The 16,483-nt window shown below is 43.5% G+C and overlaps 1 protein-coding gene across 26 annotated transcripts in view; it reads right to left on the minus strand.

Moving 5' to 3' along the window:
- Positions 1 to 16,483, minus strand: part of KALRN (kalirin RhoGEF kinase) — a 711,287-nt gene that overhangs the window by 457,763 nt on the left and 237,041 nt on the right. For all 26 annotated transcript variants that reach the window (XM_039477078.2, XM_039477077.2, XM_039477076.2 and 23 more), the window contains exons 4-5: positions 15,241 to 15,433; positions 9,828 to 10,340 (exon numbers count right to left, since the gene is read on the minus strand). In XM_039477078.2, coding sequence (XP_039333012.2) covers positions 9,828 to 10,340; positions 15,241 to 15,433 — 706 coding nt within the window. The remainder of the gene's footprint in view (positions 1 to 9,827; positions 10,341 to 15,240; positions 15,434 to 16,483) is intronic.

Raw genomic sequence — 16,483 nt, forward strand, 5'->3', positions numbered from 1 at the left:
CCTTTGCAATGGCTATTTGTTTGCTGGTGCCCTCTGCTGCAATGTGGCAAGGCCTGAATGCCGCTCATCTTCCAACTGCCCATCCCTGGCACAGTGCTTGGCACAGTGATTGGCTTATGTTCAGCAACAGTGTTCTCTAAGATCCTGCCAGCCTGGTTACGGCTTCCATTTCCTTTTATCCCTGCTAGCAGCCAACCTTGTGTCTAATATCCACTGATGAGTTCCTCCTCAAGATCCCTTCTTGGTTTCTCCAGCCACCAGGTTCTACTTTATCTCCATGCTCTGCTGCCACAGGCTGCCCACTGTCCACTCTGGCATCTTTGCTGCATTCCCCACCCATGTCCCACAAGAGAGCCTGCCTGGGCACCTATCCGCTGCTGATTCCACTCATTTACATGGGCTAACACAAGTCTGTCTCCACAAATCTACCGTTTTTTCCATGTGCTGAGTGCCTTCTAGGCTCCGGCAATACTGGAAGATTTATGTACATTTTCTTTAACTCATGCAATAATCCTAAGGCATGTATTAAAATCTATATTTTAGAGATAAAGAAATCAGTGTTCAGAGGGGGTGAACTGAACACAGTCACTCAGCTACAAGTGGCCCAACAGGGATTCAAACCCAGGTCTCTCTAATTCCAAAGCTAGTGCTCTCTCTGCCCCTGACAAGAGGCCTGAACTGCGCATGGGGCTCTTCCTTAACACTGACCAAGGAAGGAAGCAGGAATGGAAAAGGAAGGCCATGCAACAAGTTCAGAGAGAACAGGTGCACAGAAAGTAAGGACAGGCCTGAGGAGATGCCAGGGCAGGGACCAGGAGGGTCACAAGTGAGAAAGAGAGCAGAAGGGGAATAGGGGAGTAGGGTAGAAGGCAGAGAAAAAGAAGGAAAACAGGTTCTTCAAAGTAAAATGCCTGGAAAGAAACCTTGGAAAAGCTTTTCACCCCAAACAGCGACTAAATTTGTTTTACTTTATAAATGGCAACTGAATGTCCTTTATTCTTCAAACAGGGTACCAAGACCTTTCCCCTACTTCTCCTACTGGGGCAAAGTTGACATGTTTTCTTTTTGCTTGGGCCACCTCCATTCCTTTTCTCCCCTGTATACTAGATACACGCCCCTACCCCAACCAGCCTGAACCCCACCCAGAAAGCAACAGAGACCTTGGTATCTTAACTCACCCAGGTTCTAGTCACTGCAGTGATATTATCTCTAAACCATCTTTTCCTTTCAATGTATCAAGAATTACATTAGTGCTAACCCTGATTTTCCCTGCACTGCCCTGGACTGTCCTCCATCCAAGGCCTAGGGTAAGAGTAGAGAGACACGGTACCAGCAGAAGGTGGGGCACACAGTAGACACTCAATGTCTGTTGATGAGTGAGTCAATGAACCTTTCTCAGTTACTGCCCTGAGCCCCCGCCTCGACACCCCACCACACACACACACATTTCATCTCTGATCAGACCTTCTTTTCACAGCTCACGTCAATTGCTACAGATGGTCAGTGTGACAACCTAGATTCTGGAAAGTACCGTTAAAACAGTGTTTTAGTTCTCAGTTCCAAAGAGTCCCTATGGGGTCCACTCATAAGCAGGGGCTGCATAGGCAGACTCTTCACACACAGCAGTTCAGGTCTTGGCACCTTTCACCCTCTTGAGAGAACCATGGAAGGGAGCCAAGCCTCATGCCTGAGCATTCTTCCCCATCCTTCCTCCATTCTGTTCTCCACACCCACACTCCTCCTGCAGGCCTGCTAATCTCAGGATACAAATGGGGCTGAAAATGCAGGAGAGGGAAGAAAGGAGAGGGAGAAAGGATGTAAGAGAGAGAAAAACAGCTCTGGGAGAAAACACACACATGCAGCCTGTAGAACATTGTGACTTAGATTATTTTTGGAATCTAATGTTTCTAACGTTCAAGGGGAGGAAATAAGAAAAAGTAAGTCGAGATTCCCAGGGCCTGCAGGCTGGAAATAATACAGGACACTGTGTTCTGTGTCAGGGGGCGGGATACAGACACACTTCCTTGCCCTGAGCCCAGTCAACAGGAGGTGGAGGGGTTTGGTGGTTAAGGTCTCAGTAGGAGGGGGGAGGGCAGGAACAAGAGGGCACCGGAGCCTTTCTCCAAAAAAAGCAGGAAATTACAACCACCCAGTAAAGGCCTTGCCCTTCTGGCCACCCCAAAGGTCACAGCTCTTTGAAGCCTCCCTCCCAACGTGAAGGGCTCAGGCAATTGAACCACACAGAGACCTAACACGCCCTTCTGGAGGCCTGTCCAGTGCTTGTTCCTTCATCACAGCACTGAAGAGGACACATGTCAAGTGACCCTTATCCTCCTAGCCCCCAGCCCCTCCAGCTACCTTCTAGGCTGCTGGCACATGCCACCATCTGCCCTGCATGGCAAGGAGCCTCCAAAGAGAGGGTGTGTGTGGGTGTGTGTGTGTGTGTGTGTTGGGAGAAGAGGGAGGGGCACCAGCCTCAAAGCAAAGACTCTATCCCAAGCAAAACTCACAAGCTCACCAACTCTCAGCTTTCCCATCTGTGAAATGATGCCCCTATATGTGTCCATCTGGCCTACCACATATAGTACATGGGAGACTCAGATGATGAACTATGGACTGGATGACTTTGACTTTGGGTGGGTCTCTGCTCTGGGTCAAAGACTATTATGTAAAAGGAAGGGCTGGGCCAGAAAATCTCTAAGGTCATGGGTGTGAGAATACTTTGAACATTCCCAAAAGAATTACATATTGTAATTACTGCAAAGGCACTTCACTTTGATAAATGACAGTGGAGTCGTGTTCCTGCTACCTCATGGGGCATGGGGGTGTTGGAGGTATGGGGAAGAGAAGAGACAATAGGCCAGGATCCACCAGGGAAGCAGGATTTCTCTACAACCAGCCCCACTGGTTCTGGTCACCACAGGCAGCATAAGACTTTGGGTTCTGTTTTGGGCTCTAGGGAGTGACCAGAACTGTTTATATCTTGGAGGGAGAGGACAGGAAACAGCACTGGATACTTTGCCCAATGACGGGGCATCCTGGGGATGTCCTGCAATGCTAATGTGGCTAACAGGACATACCACCCTCAAAATGCAATAAGCACGTCACCCTTAACACAGTGGTCTGCTGCCTACCACAATGCCCTGCACCCAGTGGTGCCCAGTGTAGATTTTCTCACAGTGATTAACATATAAGCAACGTTATTTTGTTTGCACAGACTTCCAAGAATATTAAAATACATAAACATTGCCATAGGAAGTATTTCTGGCCCCAAGTTTACAAGGGAATAAGACAAATACGCTCTTAGTTATACTGTGAAGCAGAAGGTGACAAAAGTCTCAGATGTAGAGGGTACATGGGGATGGGTGCTCACTTCTCCTGGGACAATGGGAAGAATCACTTTCCTCTGGGGATGCTTCAAGGACAGACCTTGTTTTTCCAGAGACCATTCCCTGTGGAGGATCCCCCCACCCTGACTCCTCAGGTGTGACCCCAATTTGACCTATGTGCTCCTCTCTCATGCCCTGCCCAGGGGCGCTGCATAGCCTGGTGACCTGTGGGGTCCCCATGAATCTAAATAATAATTTACAGCTTCTCTCAAAAATCAATTCTTAATTTTGTTCCATTGAAGATAATTGAAAATGATTTAGAGCAGGTTCATTTGGAAGACAGCATCAGTGACACCCTTCATAGTCTCAGCAGGCACCCATGACTGAAAAGTAAATCATAACTGAAATAGTGCAGGGAGAAGGAAGGGAAGCCAATGTCCCTGGAATAGCTATGCTGTGCCAGGCACCATGCCAGGCACTGCTTTGTACATCACCCCACTCAATTCTCATAACAATCCTGGGAAGAAGTTTGTCTTTTTTTTTAAGCAAACAAATAAACAAACAAAACCTCAAAAGAGTTTGGTTTTATTTGCTGAGAGGTTTCTTTTTTTTCATAATTACCCAAGGCAACAATGCTGGAAAGAGAAGAAACCACTATAAATATATGGAGGACAATGAAAAAACCAAAAAACACAAAGTATTATACAATTGTTCAGCTGTAAAAGGGCTTAGATATTTATTTAGTGCAGCAAGTCTCAAAGGAAGAGGAAGAGATATGGATTGGGGCAGGGGTGGGATCAAACCACTCTGCAGATTCTGGTACATCTCCTCAGAAATTTATTCTGTATCATCACCACCTCCAAAGTTACCACCACCACCACCATGACCGTGGCCATCCCACTTCTTCTGTTAAAAGATGTTTTCATGAAAAGAGAGTATTATGCATGAGAACGGTGTAGTGGGGAAGCAGAAGAAAAGTCAAAATATGCTGAAGTAGTACAAATTCTTTATCTTTGATTTGTCAGTAATATAATTGGGGGTCAGAAGTTAAAGATGTGCCTGACATCTCACAACTGGTAAGTGTCACCCCAGGACAAATCCTAAGCCCCACTCACTACAGCTCCATTTCAGCATGGACATGGCACCCATGGATGTGAATAGAATTTGACCATGCAAAAAAGAATATGCAGCAAGCCATTTACAAATTAGGTTTTCCAATGTGAGCTTTCCCATGGTGGTAAGGGCAGGCCCAGGCAGCCACTGAGGCCAGTCTCCTCTTAACACCTAAAACAAATGAGAGATTCTCATCTGGGCTGGATGTCTTGGTCATGGGGGAGGTGGGCATCAGGATATCTCAAGCAGGGTGATAAAGATATTGTCTTAGGCATTTCCCAAACATGCATTTACAAATGAAATAAATACAATGCATTGCATAAATCAATAATAGCATGATTCCAATACTGGAAGCCTCATTAGCCAGCTTTGTTCACTCTTTTGGGGATTCGCCCAAAGTGAGAACATCTTCCTCCTTTCCAGAATAGTTTTGGGCAAGACTAAAAAATAGGTCTCCTGGGTAGACATTGATAGAGGTTCCTTTAAGCAGAAATGAAGTAGCCAAAGATTTCTCAATCAGTTAATTCTAGTTATGCACCAGAGCTCTTCGAAGCACTGCTCCTTCCCTGAAAAGACTGGAAGATTGAGGGCCTTCCCCAGATCAGAAGGCAGACAGTGTGGGAGTTTCAGTATTTTCTGATACTTATTATTGGCATCAGCACATAGCAATCACAAGGTTTTAATGACTGTCATCAGATGGCAAGGCTGAGATTTTTAGTGTGTGGACCTCCAGGTTGCGACCAGTTCTGTCATTGTAAGATGTGCACTAGGCACCCAGGAAGAGCAGTGTGTGGGGAGGATCCTCCACTAAACAGCACTCACCCTTCCCTTTTCCAAAGGCATATCTACAATGAGTCTACTTAGTGACCTTTAAGACCACACATGGCCCCCAGTAGGGAAGAGGCCCATTCCTTCTCTTCGGTAATAAGTTGTGTTTGCAGGACAGACCCTTCATCACACAGGGTTTACTGCAACTGGTGGGGTAACTGGACGTGAAACAGGGCTGCACAGAGAGCCTTAATCTGCACCAGGCTAATGAGGAGCCACCGAGCTTGTGCTCTGTGAATACAGTAGAGGATGGGCCCATTAGTTATAGACCAGAGGGTGCCCGGCCAAGACTGCAGTGGTTCATCTAATACCATGCATTGTTTGAATTATCTCTGAATTACTCTGTGCTTCCACAGATTGATCATTAAGACTTTCCTGTCATTCCTGAGCTGCAGTGTTTGCTCTTTTCTAAATCTCCAAGCACAGAGGCTGTGCCTAGGACAGCACAGGGTGCACAGAAAGTCTTCAATAAGTAAGAGTTTATGTAAAGGGAAACAAAAAATTTTGGAGGTATGGCTATGTCTATTACCTTGATGGTTTCATAGGTGTATGCACATGTCCAAACTCATCAGATCACATATGTTAAATATGTGCCATTTATATGTCTATTATACCTCAATAAACCTGTTTTTAAAAATAAAAGTAAATAAGCGAATACACAGAAGCTTATGTGCTCACTTCCTTAATTAGATGGCGAGCTGCTCCAGACAGAACTTCTGGCCTACTTACCCTTGTTTGGAGCTCACAACAGCTGTTCAACATTGATTATTAAATGAATAAGTGACTTGCTTTATAAATTATCTGTGGAACAGAGGCCCTACTCCATACTTAATTGGGAGAGAGCATGGCCCAGTTCCCAGCACCTCCTAGGATGGGAAATGTGGGGGGTCATCAAAGGCACCATGGGAAGAGGTGAGAGGCAGCTTCACTCCCCAAGGCCAGCTGGCGAATGGAGAACATCAACTCATTTTCAAGCCCTTGGGAACAAGTTGTCACCCTGCAAGGCCAGGGGTGAGACTGTGCCCACCCCTTTTACAAAAATAGAGGCTGAACTATCACCAGACTCCTCTGACTGCCAAGAGCTTCCCAGATCTGGAATTAGAGGCCTCCGCCAACCAGTCTCCCACCAGAAGGGAGGCTAAGACTTAGCTCAGGCAGTAACTACTTCCTCAAGCCCTTGTTTAGATGTGGATCCACACTAGCAGCCCTTATTTCAAACCATCACCCACTTCACCCCTTTCCAAAGCCACCAAATAAGTCAAAGGCTGAGGCACTTAGCTCTGCACAGATACTTTAAATTAATCTTAAAACAACTTAAAAGGACTGTTTGTCTAGCCTGTCCAACATCAGCACATTTTCAGTGGCAGCTGGGTCAAGCTTGAGTGGCATTTTCACCACTGACTCAACCTCAAAATACTCCTGGGCTGCCTTCATCCTATCCTGTTTTTTGCTCCCTTGTTATATTTTGAATATTCTCTCCCTCTCTCCCTGCCCCCCCACTCCCATGCACATGCATGAACACACACACGTGCATATGCACACACTCCCCCACACTCCTTTTTAAGGTATGAGGGCATCACACAACAGGCATTCTAAACTTAGGGTTCATGGATAGAATTCAGGGATCATATACTTAGATAGAAAAAAAAAATTGTATCTTTATTTTCACAAACCTCTAACCAAAATATAGCATTCTCTTCCATTATGAACACAGTCAACAAACTGCATTTGTGTTAGCAATGCTAGTGTCTTTGACTCCAACAGAAACACACATATTTTCACATCACATCAGTGTTGTTGCCCTGAAACATCATTTATTTATGTGCATCACTACTTCAGGATTATGGTAGTTATTAGACTTCAGGTAGATCTTATTAGCATGTTAATTAAGAAGCGCATATAGTGCTGCTATTTTTTAAATGTAACAACTGTATTTATTTTTAGCTTTTATTTTAGATTCAGGGGATGCATGTGCAGGTTTATCACCTGGGCATAATCCTATCACCCAGGTACTGGGTGTAGTACCCAATAGTTTTCAACCCTTATCCCCCTCTCTCCTTCCCATCTAGTTGTCCCGTTTCTATGTTGCCATCTTTAAGTCCACGAGTATCCAATGATTACCTCCCACTTATAAGTGAGAACATGTGGTATTCGGTTTTCTGTTCCTACAAATAACCGTGTTTAAATAATTGCGTTCCAAGCCTATGTATATTTTTTGTACATTTTAAAATGTTATTTTGAGAAGAGGTCCATCAGCTTCACCAGATGAAAAGAGTCCATGGCACAGAAAGAGCCTCTGCTGTGGAATAAGCATTAAAAGGTAGGATTTGAGATTTTTCTCTAGGGTCATCAGGGCATGTGCCAGGAGACCTAGGGGCTAAGAGGTGGTGTTCAGTGGTAGCAGGAGGCAGGTTCTGGGAGCAGAGAGACAGCTGGGCTATTGCATAAGAGCTTGGATGGGCTTCGGAGACAGACTAAAACACTGGCCCTGGCTAACCAACAATATGACCTCGGGCCAGCCAGTTCACCTCTCTGAGTTTCCGTTTCTTCAACTAAAATAGCCATTGTCATATACTATATGATTCTCATGAGCATGAATTAAGGGAATATATGTGCAACAGCAATGACTGCCCTGCTACATGGAACTTAGCTGGCCTTAGAAGGGCAGTTTCCTTGACCTGGGAACTTCTGGGGTTATGGTATACTGTTTGCTTGGTTTTTGAGGCAGGCATTATCTGTGCCCTATGCAGGCTTCCCATGTCCTTGAGCTTCAGGGATACCATGGAGTCCCCCAAACTCTAAAACATGGCTAGGCAGACTTAAGTCCCCCCACCTCCCTTTCTGTCCCTTGCTCACTGAAACAGACACCCAGGCCAGACTACAAAGTTGATTCCCTGCCCCAGAGCAAAACTGGCCTCAAGAAAAAAAAAAGAGGTGTTCCAGATCTTTCCAAAACTGGCAACAGAGCCAAAGTACCTGATTCTGGCTTCACAGAACAGCTGGCTCCTGCCCTGGCATCTCATCACTTGGTGAGCAATGCAGGAATTCTGAGGTCTAAGCTGCCTTTTGCAGAGAAAGTCAGGTCAGGGTCAGACCCAGGCTGCAAGGCCACTAGGCAAAGAGGCCCAAGAAAGGTCAGAAGTTCCCAAAACTTGTTTAAATCATATTCAAAAGGTATCTAAAAAGAGATATACATTTTTTAAAAACCTGCATATACTGATTTTCTTTTACTATATATAATAAAAGATTAGAAAACATTATAAAATTATACAGAGAAATTAAAATTAAAATCAACCATAAGCCTGCCTCCAGGAAGCAAAACTATTACCATTCTGGTAAATTTTCCTGCAGTTATATTTAATACATAAATTGGGATCACACTGACACAGTGAGTTTAAGATCTCTATTTCATCACTTAAAAATTCCTGGAGACATTTTTCAATATGAGCTCTTAACAGACAGAAAACCATCATATCACACACTATTTGTAAAATTCACAGGTTACTAAGAGATGTCATGGCATCTCTAAGAACAGTATTGTGCATTTAAATATAAGTTACATCCAGAAAACTGATAGGAGGAGAGCCTATTTTATTCTTCTTAAAGTGTATATAATAGTAAACTCTTCTTTCTTCTCTTAGCTTAAAGAGAATCTAGAGAAGATATCTTTTGTCCTCAGCAAAGAGGCACTATATGCCATTTTCCTTTTTTACATTCTCCTATTTTACTTTCCCTTGATAAGGGGAAAGCTTTGAAAATTCACTGCTGAAAAAAAAAAAATGCTGCCTTACTCAAGAAAGTGCTTAGCAGCTGAAAAGAAATCTCTGGAAACGAGTAGGTAAGGCAAGAAGAGCCCTGGACTTGGAAACAGAAAAAAGCTGGATTCAGATGTCAGTTCTGTCACTGTAGGCCCCAAGATCAAAGAACATCATTTTCCCTGAGTGTCAAGAGAGATGCCACCACTCAACCCGTAAGGATCAAAGGATTATGCAGATTAAATAAGACTGTGTAAAAGTGGTTTGTCAATGGTAAAATACATTGCAGGACCATAATCACCAATTAATATTATAGTGGCCGCTAACAGTACTGTTTTTGTTCCTTAGCTGGCTTGAGCCACTCATTGCAGGCACTCAGGACAGTATCTAACAGTAGGTAAAAGCATGGACCCAGAGCCAAACCACACTTCCCAGCTTGTTGAATTCTTTAACCTCTCAGTTTCTTCACCTGTAAAATGTGATTATGATAGTACACCTACCTCTTAGAACTCTTGAAAGGATCAAAATGAGTAAATTTACACACAGGGCTTAGAACAATACCAGGCACATAATAAATACTATATAAGGGTGAGCTTTAAAAAAAAAAAAAAAAAACAACGAAAAACTTACACTAGCTAAAAAAACAAACCAACAACAACAAAAAACTTACACTAGCTAAAACTAGTAGGCACACTGTTTTAAAGCTTTCCAGAAAAGTACTATCATTAATCAGAAGGTTGGATGTGTAACCTCTGCTCCCTCACCCCCAACCCAGCTCGGGTTTAACCTGCTCCCTTCCTACCTTCTCAGCATCCTGCTCGAAGAGCCGCAGCTGAAAGCACTGGTCCAGCTTGAGCTTGCGCACGTGCCACATCTGGTGCAGGTGCTGCCGCGTAGAATGCAGCTTGTCTAGGAGGCTGGTGATCTTAGGGACCAGGCTCTGGAAGTCGGCACTGCCCGGGATGCAGTTGCGTCCTGAGAAGCCATCGCTACAGCGGATGCACTGCAGCAGCCGCTGCCCCTCTCGGTCCAGCTCCTCCACAGGGGCCTTCAGCACCTTTTTCTTGAGCTGTGTGTGCTCATCAATGAGCCGCCGAGAGCCCTCCACATCCACAGGAAACTCCTTCCGGGCTAGCATCTCCTGGAGGTCCTCGAGGCGTGAGAGCAGGTGCACGGCGCTACTGAAGAACTCCTCCAGGGAGAGCCGCAGTTCAATCCACTCCTCATGGTTGTAGTCCAGGGAACCATCAAACTCCTCCGTCAGCTGGGAGGGGTCCACCAGCTTCGTGAGGCCCTCCACAGATACCATGCTCGTCTGGAAGGGGCAGACACAGACAAGGATACTCAGTGATGTTGGGGGAAGAACAGGACAGAAATAGGAGGAGGAAAAGACAAGGTAATTCCACATAATAATGACCAGAGCCTCGGAAAGGGTGAGTAGAGACCATGGGACTCACTGGCCAGCAGTCACAGATCAGCCAAGATCAGCAGTTTCTACAGACTACTGACTGCTTCAGCAAGCCTCTCCAACTGCCCGCCATGTACCATCCCAGAAGAACTGCCTGTGTCCCCACTCTCCTCATTTTCCCTCCTCCTGACCCCAAATTCACTTCAATAGGGCTTCAAATGCTAGAAGCAGAAGCTGGAAGAAAAACTGACCTAGTTTCTGGGAGACAGTTTCTACAGCTTTAAAACCAAGGCCAGTGGACCCATGATGCTACCCTTATATCATGGGTATGATGATATAAAGGTATCATCATAAGTTGGATTAAGCAATGTGGGCCAATGCTTGGGCTGTAAGGATTTCATAGTCTTGTCTTTTCCAAGGCTCTCACTGCTAGCTCTTCTGTGGTACAGTAAACAGAACTAGGGATGGGCAACAGGCAAGTCTGGGCCCTTGGTTTACTCTGTGAGGCCCCTACAAGCTCCTGGAGAGCAGAGTGGAGAATGTCTCCAGGAAGCAAAGTGTCTCCAGCAAATGATGATGCAGGCAACCACCCCAGTTTATCAGTAAAAATCGTTTCTTTACTATAGGCCTTCAGGCTTCTCTTCTTCCTTATGAAGAATGAGAGGCTAGCAAATTAATATCTGGGTTTGGGTCCCAGCCATATGCTTACTAACTGTGTGACCCAGGGCAAGCTATTAAGGTCTCAGAGCCTCAGTCTCCTCCTCTGTATAATGAAGATAATAATTCCTTTCTCATGGGGCTTGCTGGGATTAAATGTATCAATGTGTGTAAAGCACATAGGGTGCACAGCATGGAGCACATGCTCAATCTCTGTTGGTGCTCACTGTGATGATCTGAAGGCTGCATCATTACTCAAAACCTGAAAAGCAATTTATCTCTCTACGTCTTGCTACTTACTCTCTGAGCATCCCCTCTTTGTCCCTTCTCCTTCCACCTCTCTCCTAAGAGGAAGGAAAGAGTTGACCTAAGCAAGAGGGCTGGTCTGGAACAATAGTTGTCAAACTTGTCTGGTCATTAGAATCCTTTGGGGAGCATGCAAAAACACCAATGCTCAATACCCCATCCCTAGAAATTTTGATTTAATTGGCTACGTGGGAGCTTGGACATGGGTAGATTTAAAAGTCCTTCAGGTGATTCTAATGTGCAGCTAGAGTTGCAAACTCCTGCTAATCTCCATCCTTGCAACTCAAAGCATAGCTCTCAAACCAACAGTATTGGCATCACATAGGAGCTTGTTAGAAATGCAGAATCTTAGGCCTTACCCCAGACCTACTGAGACAGAATCTGCATTTACAAAATCCCCAGGACATTTATGTGCATTAAACTTTGAGAAACCCTATTCTAAAATACTTTCTCCTTCAAATATGGCTCAAAGTTTACCACTTCTGGGAAGTCCTCCATGATTATACTTACCAATTACGTATAAGTTCTTGAACAAGCTTATACTCTCATCTCTGTATCACTTGTCACCCCAGTCTGCACTTAGTAGTAAACTCACTGTTCTTAAATACTGCCTTATAAATATTCCTTTGATTGGAAGGCCCCCAGCTATCTCTCCTATACCTCTTATTTAGGAGGCAGAGACAAGCTTGCTCAGCTTAGAGTGAAGGAGGTGCAGAGAGATGGGACATGCAGGCCAGAAATGCTGAAGCAGAAGTATCAAGACTTACTGAAAAGATTCTTTTCAGTCTCTTCAGCTCACACATTTACAGGCTTGTTGTCACCACCTCTGTATAAAAAAGCCAATATATAAAAAGCATTTTCCTACAGGACTCCTAGTGTTCTGGAGGGGTGCTGGGAGACTATCATAGGTCACTGTTTTTATACCAAGCCAAATTTCTTGTATTATTTACACAGAGTGAGAATTGTCTGCATCAAGTGTTAGGTCATTGTGCTCAAATCACAGCCTATTTGACACCACACACAGGCGCTCCTGGCCCCCAGGGTACAAAAGTCTGGAATGGGAAGCTGCTAAAGATTAAAAGCAGCTCTGCATTTTCAACACACACACATTTAAAAGTTCATCCCCTTGCAGATGAGGGCTGGAATTCTGAGCAAGGGAATAGTTCAAATTTGGCTGCAACAAAGATGTTTAAATCATTGATTTAATCTGATGTATTGTCATTAAAAATTCTCAGGGGAAACATGGACCCTCTAGAAAATTTAGTTTAAAAACAAATGTTTTCTTTGATTATAAAAGTAATATGTCATCTTTGAAAAAAATAAAAATATATGAAGCAAATAAAAACCACCCATTATCCAGTCACCTAGAATAAACCAGTCACCTGGAATGAACCATCAGTAACTTCTTCACATGTCTGTCTTCTTCTCCAGGCATACACTTTAAAAACAAATCTCAGATTATACTCCCCATATTAACACCTGCATTTTACTGAAAAATAAAAAATTTTAATACTATTTTTCTAAATATGGATTTTAATGGCTTCATAGTATTTGTGGAGTTTTTTTTAAATTGTACTTTAGGTTCTGGGGTACATGTGCGGTTCATGCAGGGTTGTTGCACAGGTGTATATATAACCAGATGGTTTGCTGTCTCCATTCCCCCTTCATCTATATCCAGCATTTCTCCCCACATTATCCCTCCCCACCCCCTGCTGTCCCTCCCCACAACTGACCCCAGTGTGTGATGCTTTTCTCCCTTAGTCCATGTGTTCTCATTGTTCAACACCCGCCTATGAGTGAGAACATGCGGTGTTTGGTTTTCTGTTCTTGTGACAGTTTGCTGGAAATGATGGTTTCCAGATTCATCCAACTCCCTACAAAGGACACGAACTCATCGTTTTTTATGGTTTTGTAGTATCCCATGATGTATATCTCCCACGTTTTCTTTGTCCAGGCTATCAGTGATGGGCATTTGGATTGGTTTCAGGTCTTTGCTATTGTACACAGTGCCGCAATGAACATAGGTGTGCAAGTGTCTTTATAATAGAACAATTTATAATCCTTTAGTATATACCCAGTAATGGGATTGCTGGGTCAAGTGGAATTTCTATTTCTAGGTCCTTGAGGGATCACCACACTGTCTTCCACAATGGTTGAACTAATTTACACTCCCACCAACAGTGTAAGAGTGTTTCTGTTTCTCCACATCTTCTCCAGCATCTGTTGTCTCCAGATTTTTTAATGACTGCCATTCTAACTGGCATGAGATGATACTTCCATGTGGTTTTGATTTGCATTTCTCTAATGACCAGTAATGATGTGCATTTTTCCGTATGTTTTTTGGCCTCATATATGTCTTCTTTTGAGAAGTGTCTGTTCATACCCTTTGCCCACTTTTGAATGGGTTTGGTTTTTTTAGACAGAGTTTCACTCTGTTGCCCAGGCTGTAGAACAGTGTGCAATCTCAGCTCACTGCCTCTCAGGTTCAAGCGATTCTCCTGCCTTAGCCTCTGGAGTAGCTGGGATTACAGGCGTGGCTGTAATTAACCATGCCCGGCTAATTTTTGTATTTTTAGTAGAAATAGGGTTTCACCATGTCGGCCAGGCTGGTCTCAAACTCTTGACCTCAAGTAATCCACCCACCTAGGCTTCCCAAAGTGCTGAGATTACTGGCATGAATCACCATGCCCAGCCAGTATTTGTGTATTAATGTCACCAAAATTAATAGCTCATAAGGATAAAACCTATGTGTATGTACATGTACTATATATGTATACATATTTATGCACATGTGTACATATACTATTGTATAGGAACATATGAGCTGTGATGAACATTCTTGTAAACATTTTTTGTTTGCAATTTTACTTGGCTTTTTACCTTTTGTTTGTAGAAATTTTGTATTAAGACTATTTTTTTTAAATTAGGCTGGGCACAGTGGCTCACGCCTGTAATCCCAGCACTTTGGGAGGCTGAGGTAGATGGATCGCCCAAGGTAAAGAGTTTAAGACCAGCCTGGCCAACATATTGAAACCCCATCTCTATTAAAAATACAAAAATTAGTGCGATATGGTGGCAGGTATCTGTAATCTGAGCTACTTGGGAGGCTAAAGCAGAAGAATTACTTTAACCTGGGAAGCAGAGGTTGCAATGAACCAAGATCATGCCACTGAACTCCATCCTGGGTAACAGTGAGACTCCATCTCAAAAAAAAAAAAAAAAGAATATTTTCCTAAATTAGTTACTAGGTATAGAAATACAGCTAAATAGAAGAATAGAAGAAATAAGTTCTAGTATTCAATAGCGAGGTAGAGAAATTACAGTTAACAATAATTTATGGTACATTTCAAAATAGCTAGAAGAGAAGAACTATAATGTTTCTAGCACAAAGAAATGATAAATGTTTTAGGTGATAGGCATCTCTTTTACTCTGATTTGATCATTACACGTTGGATACAGGCATCAAAATGTCACATGTACCCCAAAATATGTACAACTATGATACAGCAATAAAAAAAGAATTGCTAGATCAATGGACATAAACTCTTCCTAAGATATTTGATACAAATTGCAAAGTTGCCTCCAGAAATAAGTTGTCCCAACTTACACAACCATCAACGGTAAATAAGACTGTCTAATGAAGGTGTACATTTGGGACAATCTTGTGAGCTTCTTGTTCCTCCCCATACTCTACATGATAAAGCTGTGGTGGCCAAGGAATCCTGAAATCTCAGCCCCTGATGCATCACATACTGTATGGTAGATGGAGAAGGGGAAGTGAGAAATGTGTGGATGGCAGAAGGGGAAGAGAAAGAAGATGCTAAGAGAGAGAAGTCTGGCTCACCTCAAAGATGAATTTGGAGCTGCCAAAGTTGGTCTTCTGTTTCTGCCAGAAGTTGTCAGGTTTGATGATGAGGGCCACATGGATCTCAGCTGGAAAGGCTTCCTGAAGCGTTTTGAGGAGGGGCTTGATGAGGTCCCACTTGGAGCCCCGCATGTCGATAATGACAGTGAAGCCACGTTTGCACACGTCCTCACTGTGGGGAGGTCAGAGGTCGGTATGGTTATTCTGTGTAGCCAAGACTTTGGAGTACACAATCAAAATGCACCCGGAAACCTGCACTCCCATTGATCAGAATCAGTCTTTCAACTTCACGCCAGGTCTCTTGGCCACCTTCACACCCAACTCAAACTGTACTGCCTCAGAAAACCTTCCTACATTTGACCAACAGTCCTGGCATTCTGCCTTCTCCCAGCACTTGGAAAATAACTTGTCCTTCCTTTTACAGGTTGAGTATCCCTAATCCGAAAATCCAAAATTTGAAATGCTCCAAAACCTGAAACTTCCAGAATGTCAACATGATGCTCAAAGGAAATGCTTATTGTAGCATTTCAGAGTTTGAATTTTTGGATTAGGGACACTTACCTGGCAAGTAGAATGCAAATATTTAAAAAAAAAAAAATCCAAAGTCCAAAACACTTCTGGTCCCAAACATTTTGGGCAAGAGCTACTCAACCTGCAGTCAACTATACTTGTTGGGATGTTTACAATTTGGGTATTCACAATTATATTTGATTTTTTACTTTACCTTTTGTCTCCTTTTCTTATCCCTAAAATGAATCATGTTTTCCCCATTGAAATTCAAGTTTTCTAAAGACAAAGACCGTGTAGCCTCTTAAACCTGAGATGGAAAGTCCTTGACAGAGTGTTGTTCTTCCCTGTGCCCACATCAATGACAGACACTGGTACATTTTACCACTGAACCCAAACTGGACCAAAGAATATGTTTTTAAAAAGGGTTCTAGGTTGATTCTGCCAGTTGATTAGAGATGGCACACAAAGTATTAATAACATATATTTACCACCATTGTATTTAAGATATATTACTTGCATTTTTGTTATTTCTTTTTACTTTTTTTTTTTTGAAAGAGTCAGGGTCTCCCTATGTGCACAGGCTGGAGTGCAGTGGCTATTCCCAGGCATCATCACAGTGCACTATAGTCTCAAAACTCCTGGCTTCAAACGATCCTCCCGCCTCAGCCTTCCAGGTAACTGGGATTACTGGCTTGTACCACCATGCCCAGCT

Source organism: Saimiri boliviensis, chromosome 8 (assembly GCF_048565385.1).
Source record: "Saimiri boliviensis isolate mSaiBol1 chromosome 8, mSaiBol1.pri, whole genome shotgun sequence".
NCBI lineage: Eukaryota > Metazoa > Chordata > Mammalia > Primates > Cebidae > Saimiri > Saimiri boliviensis.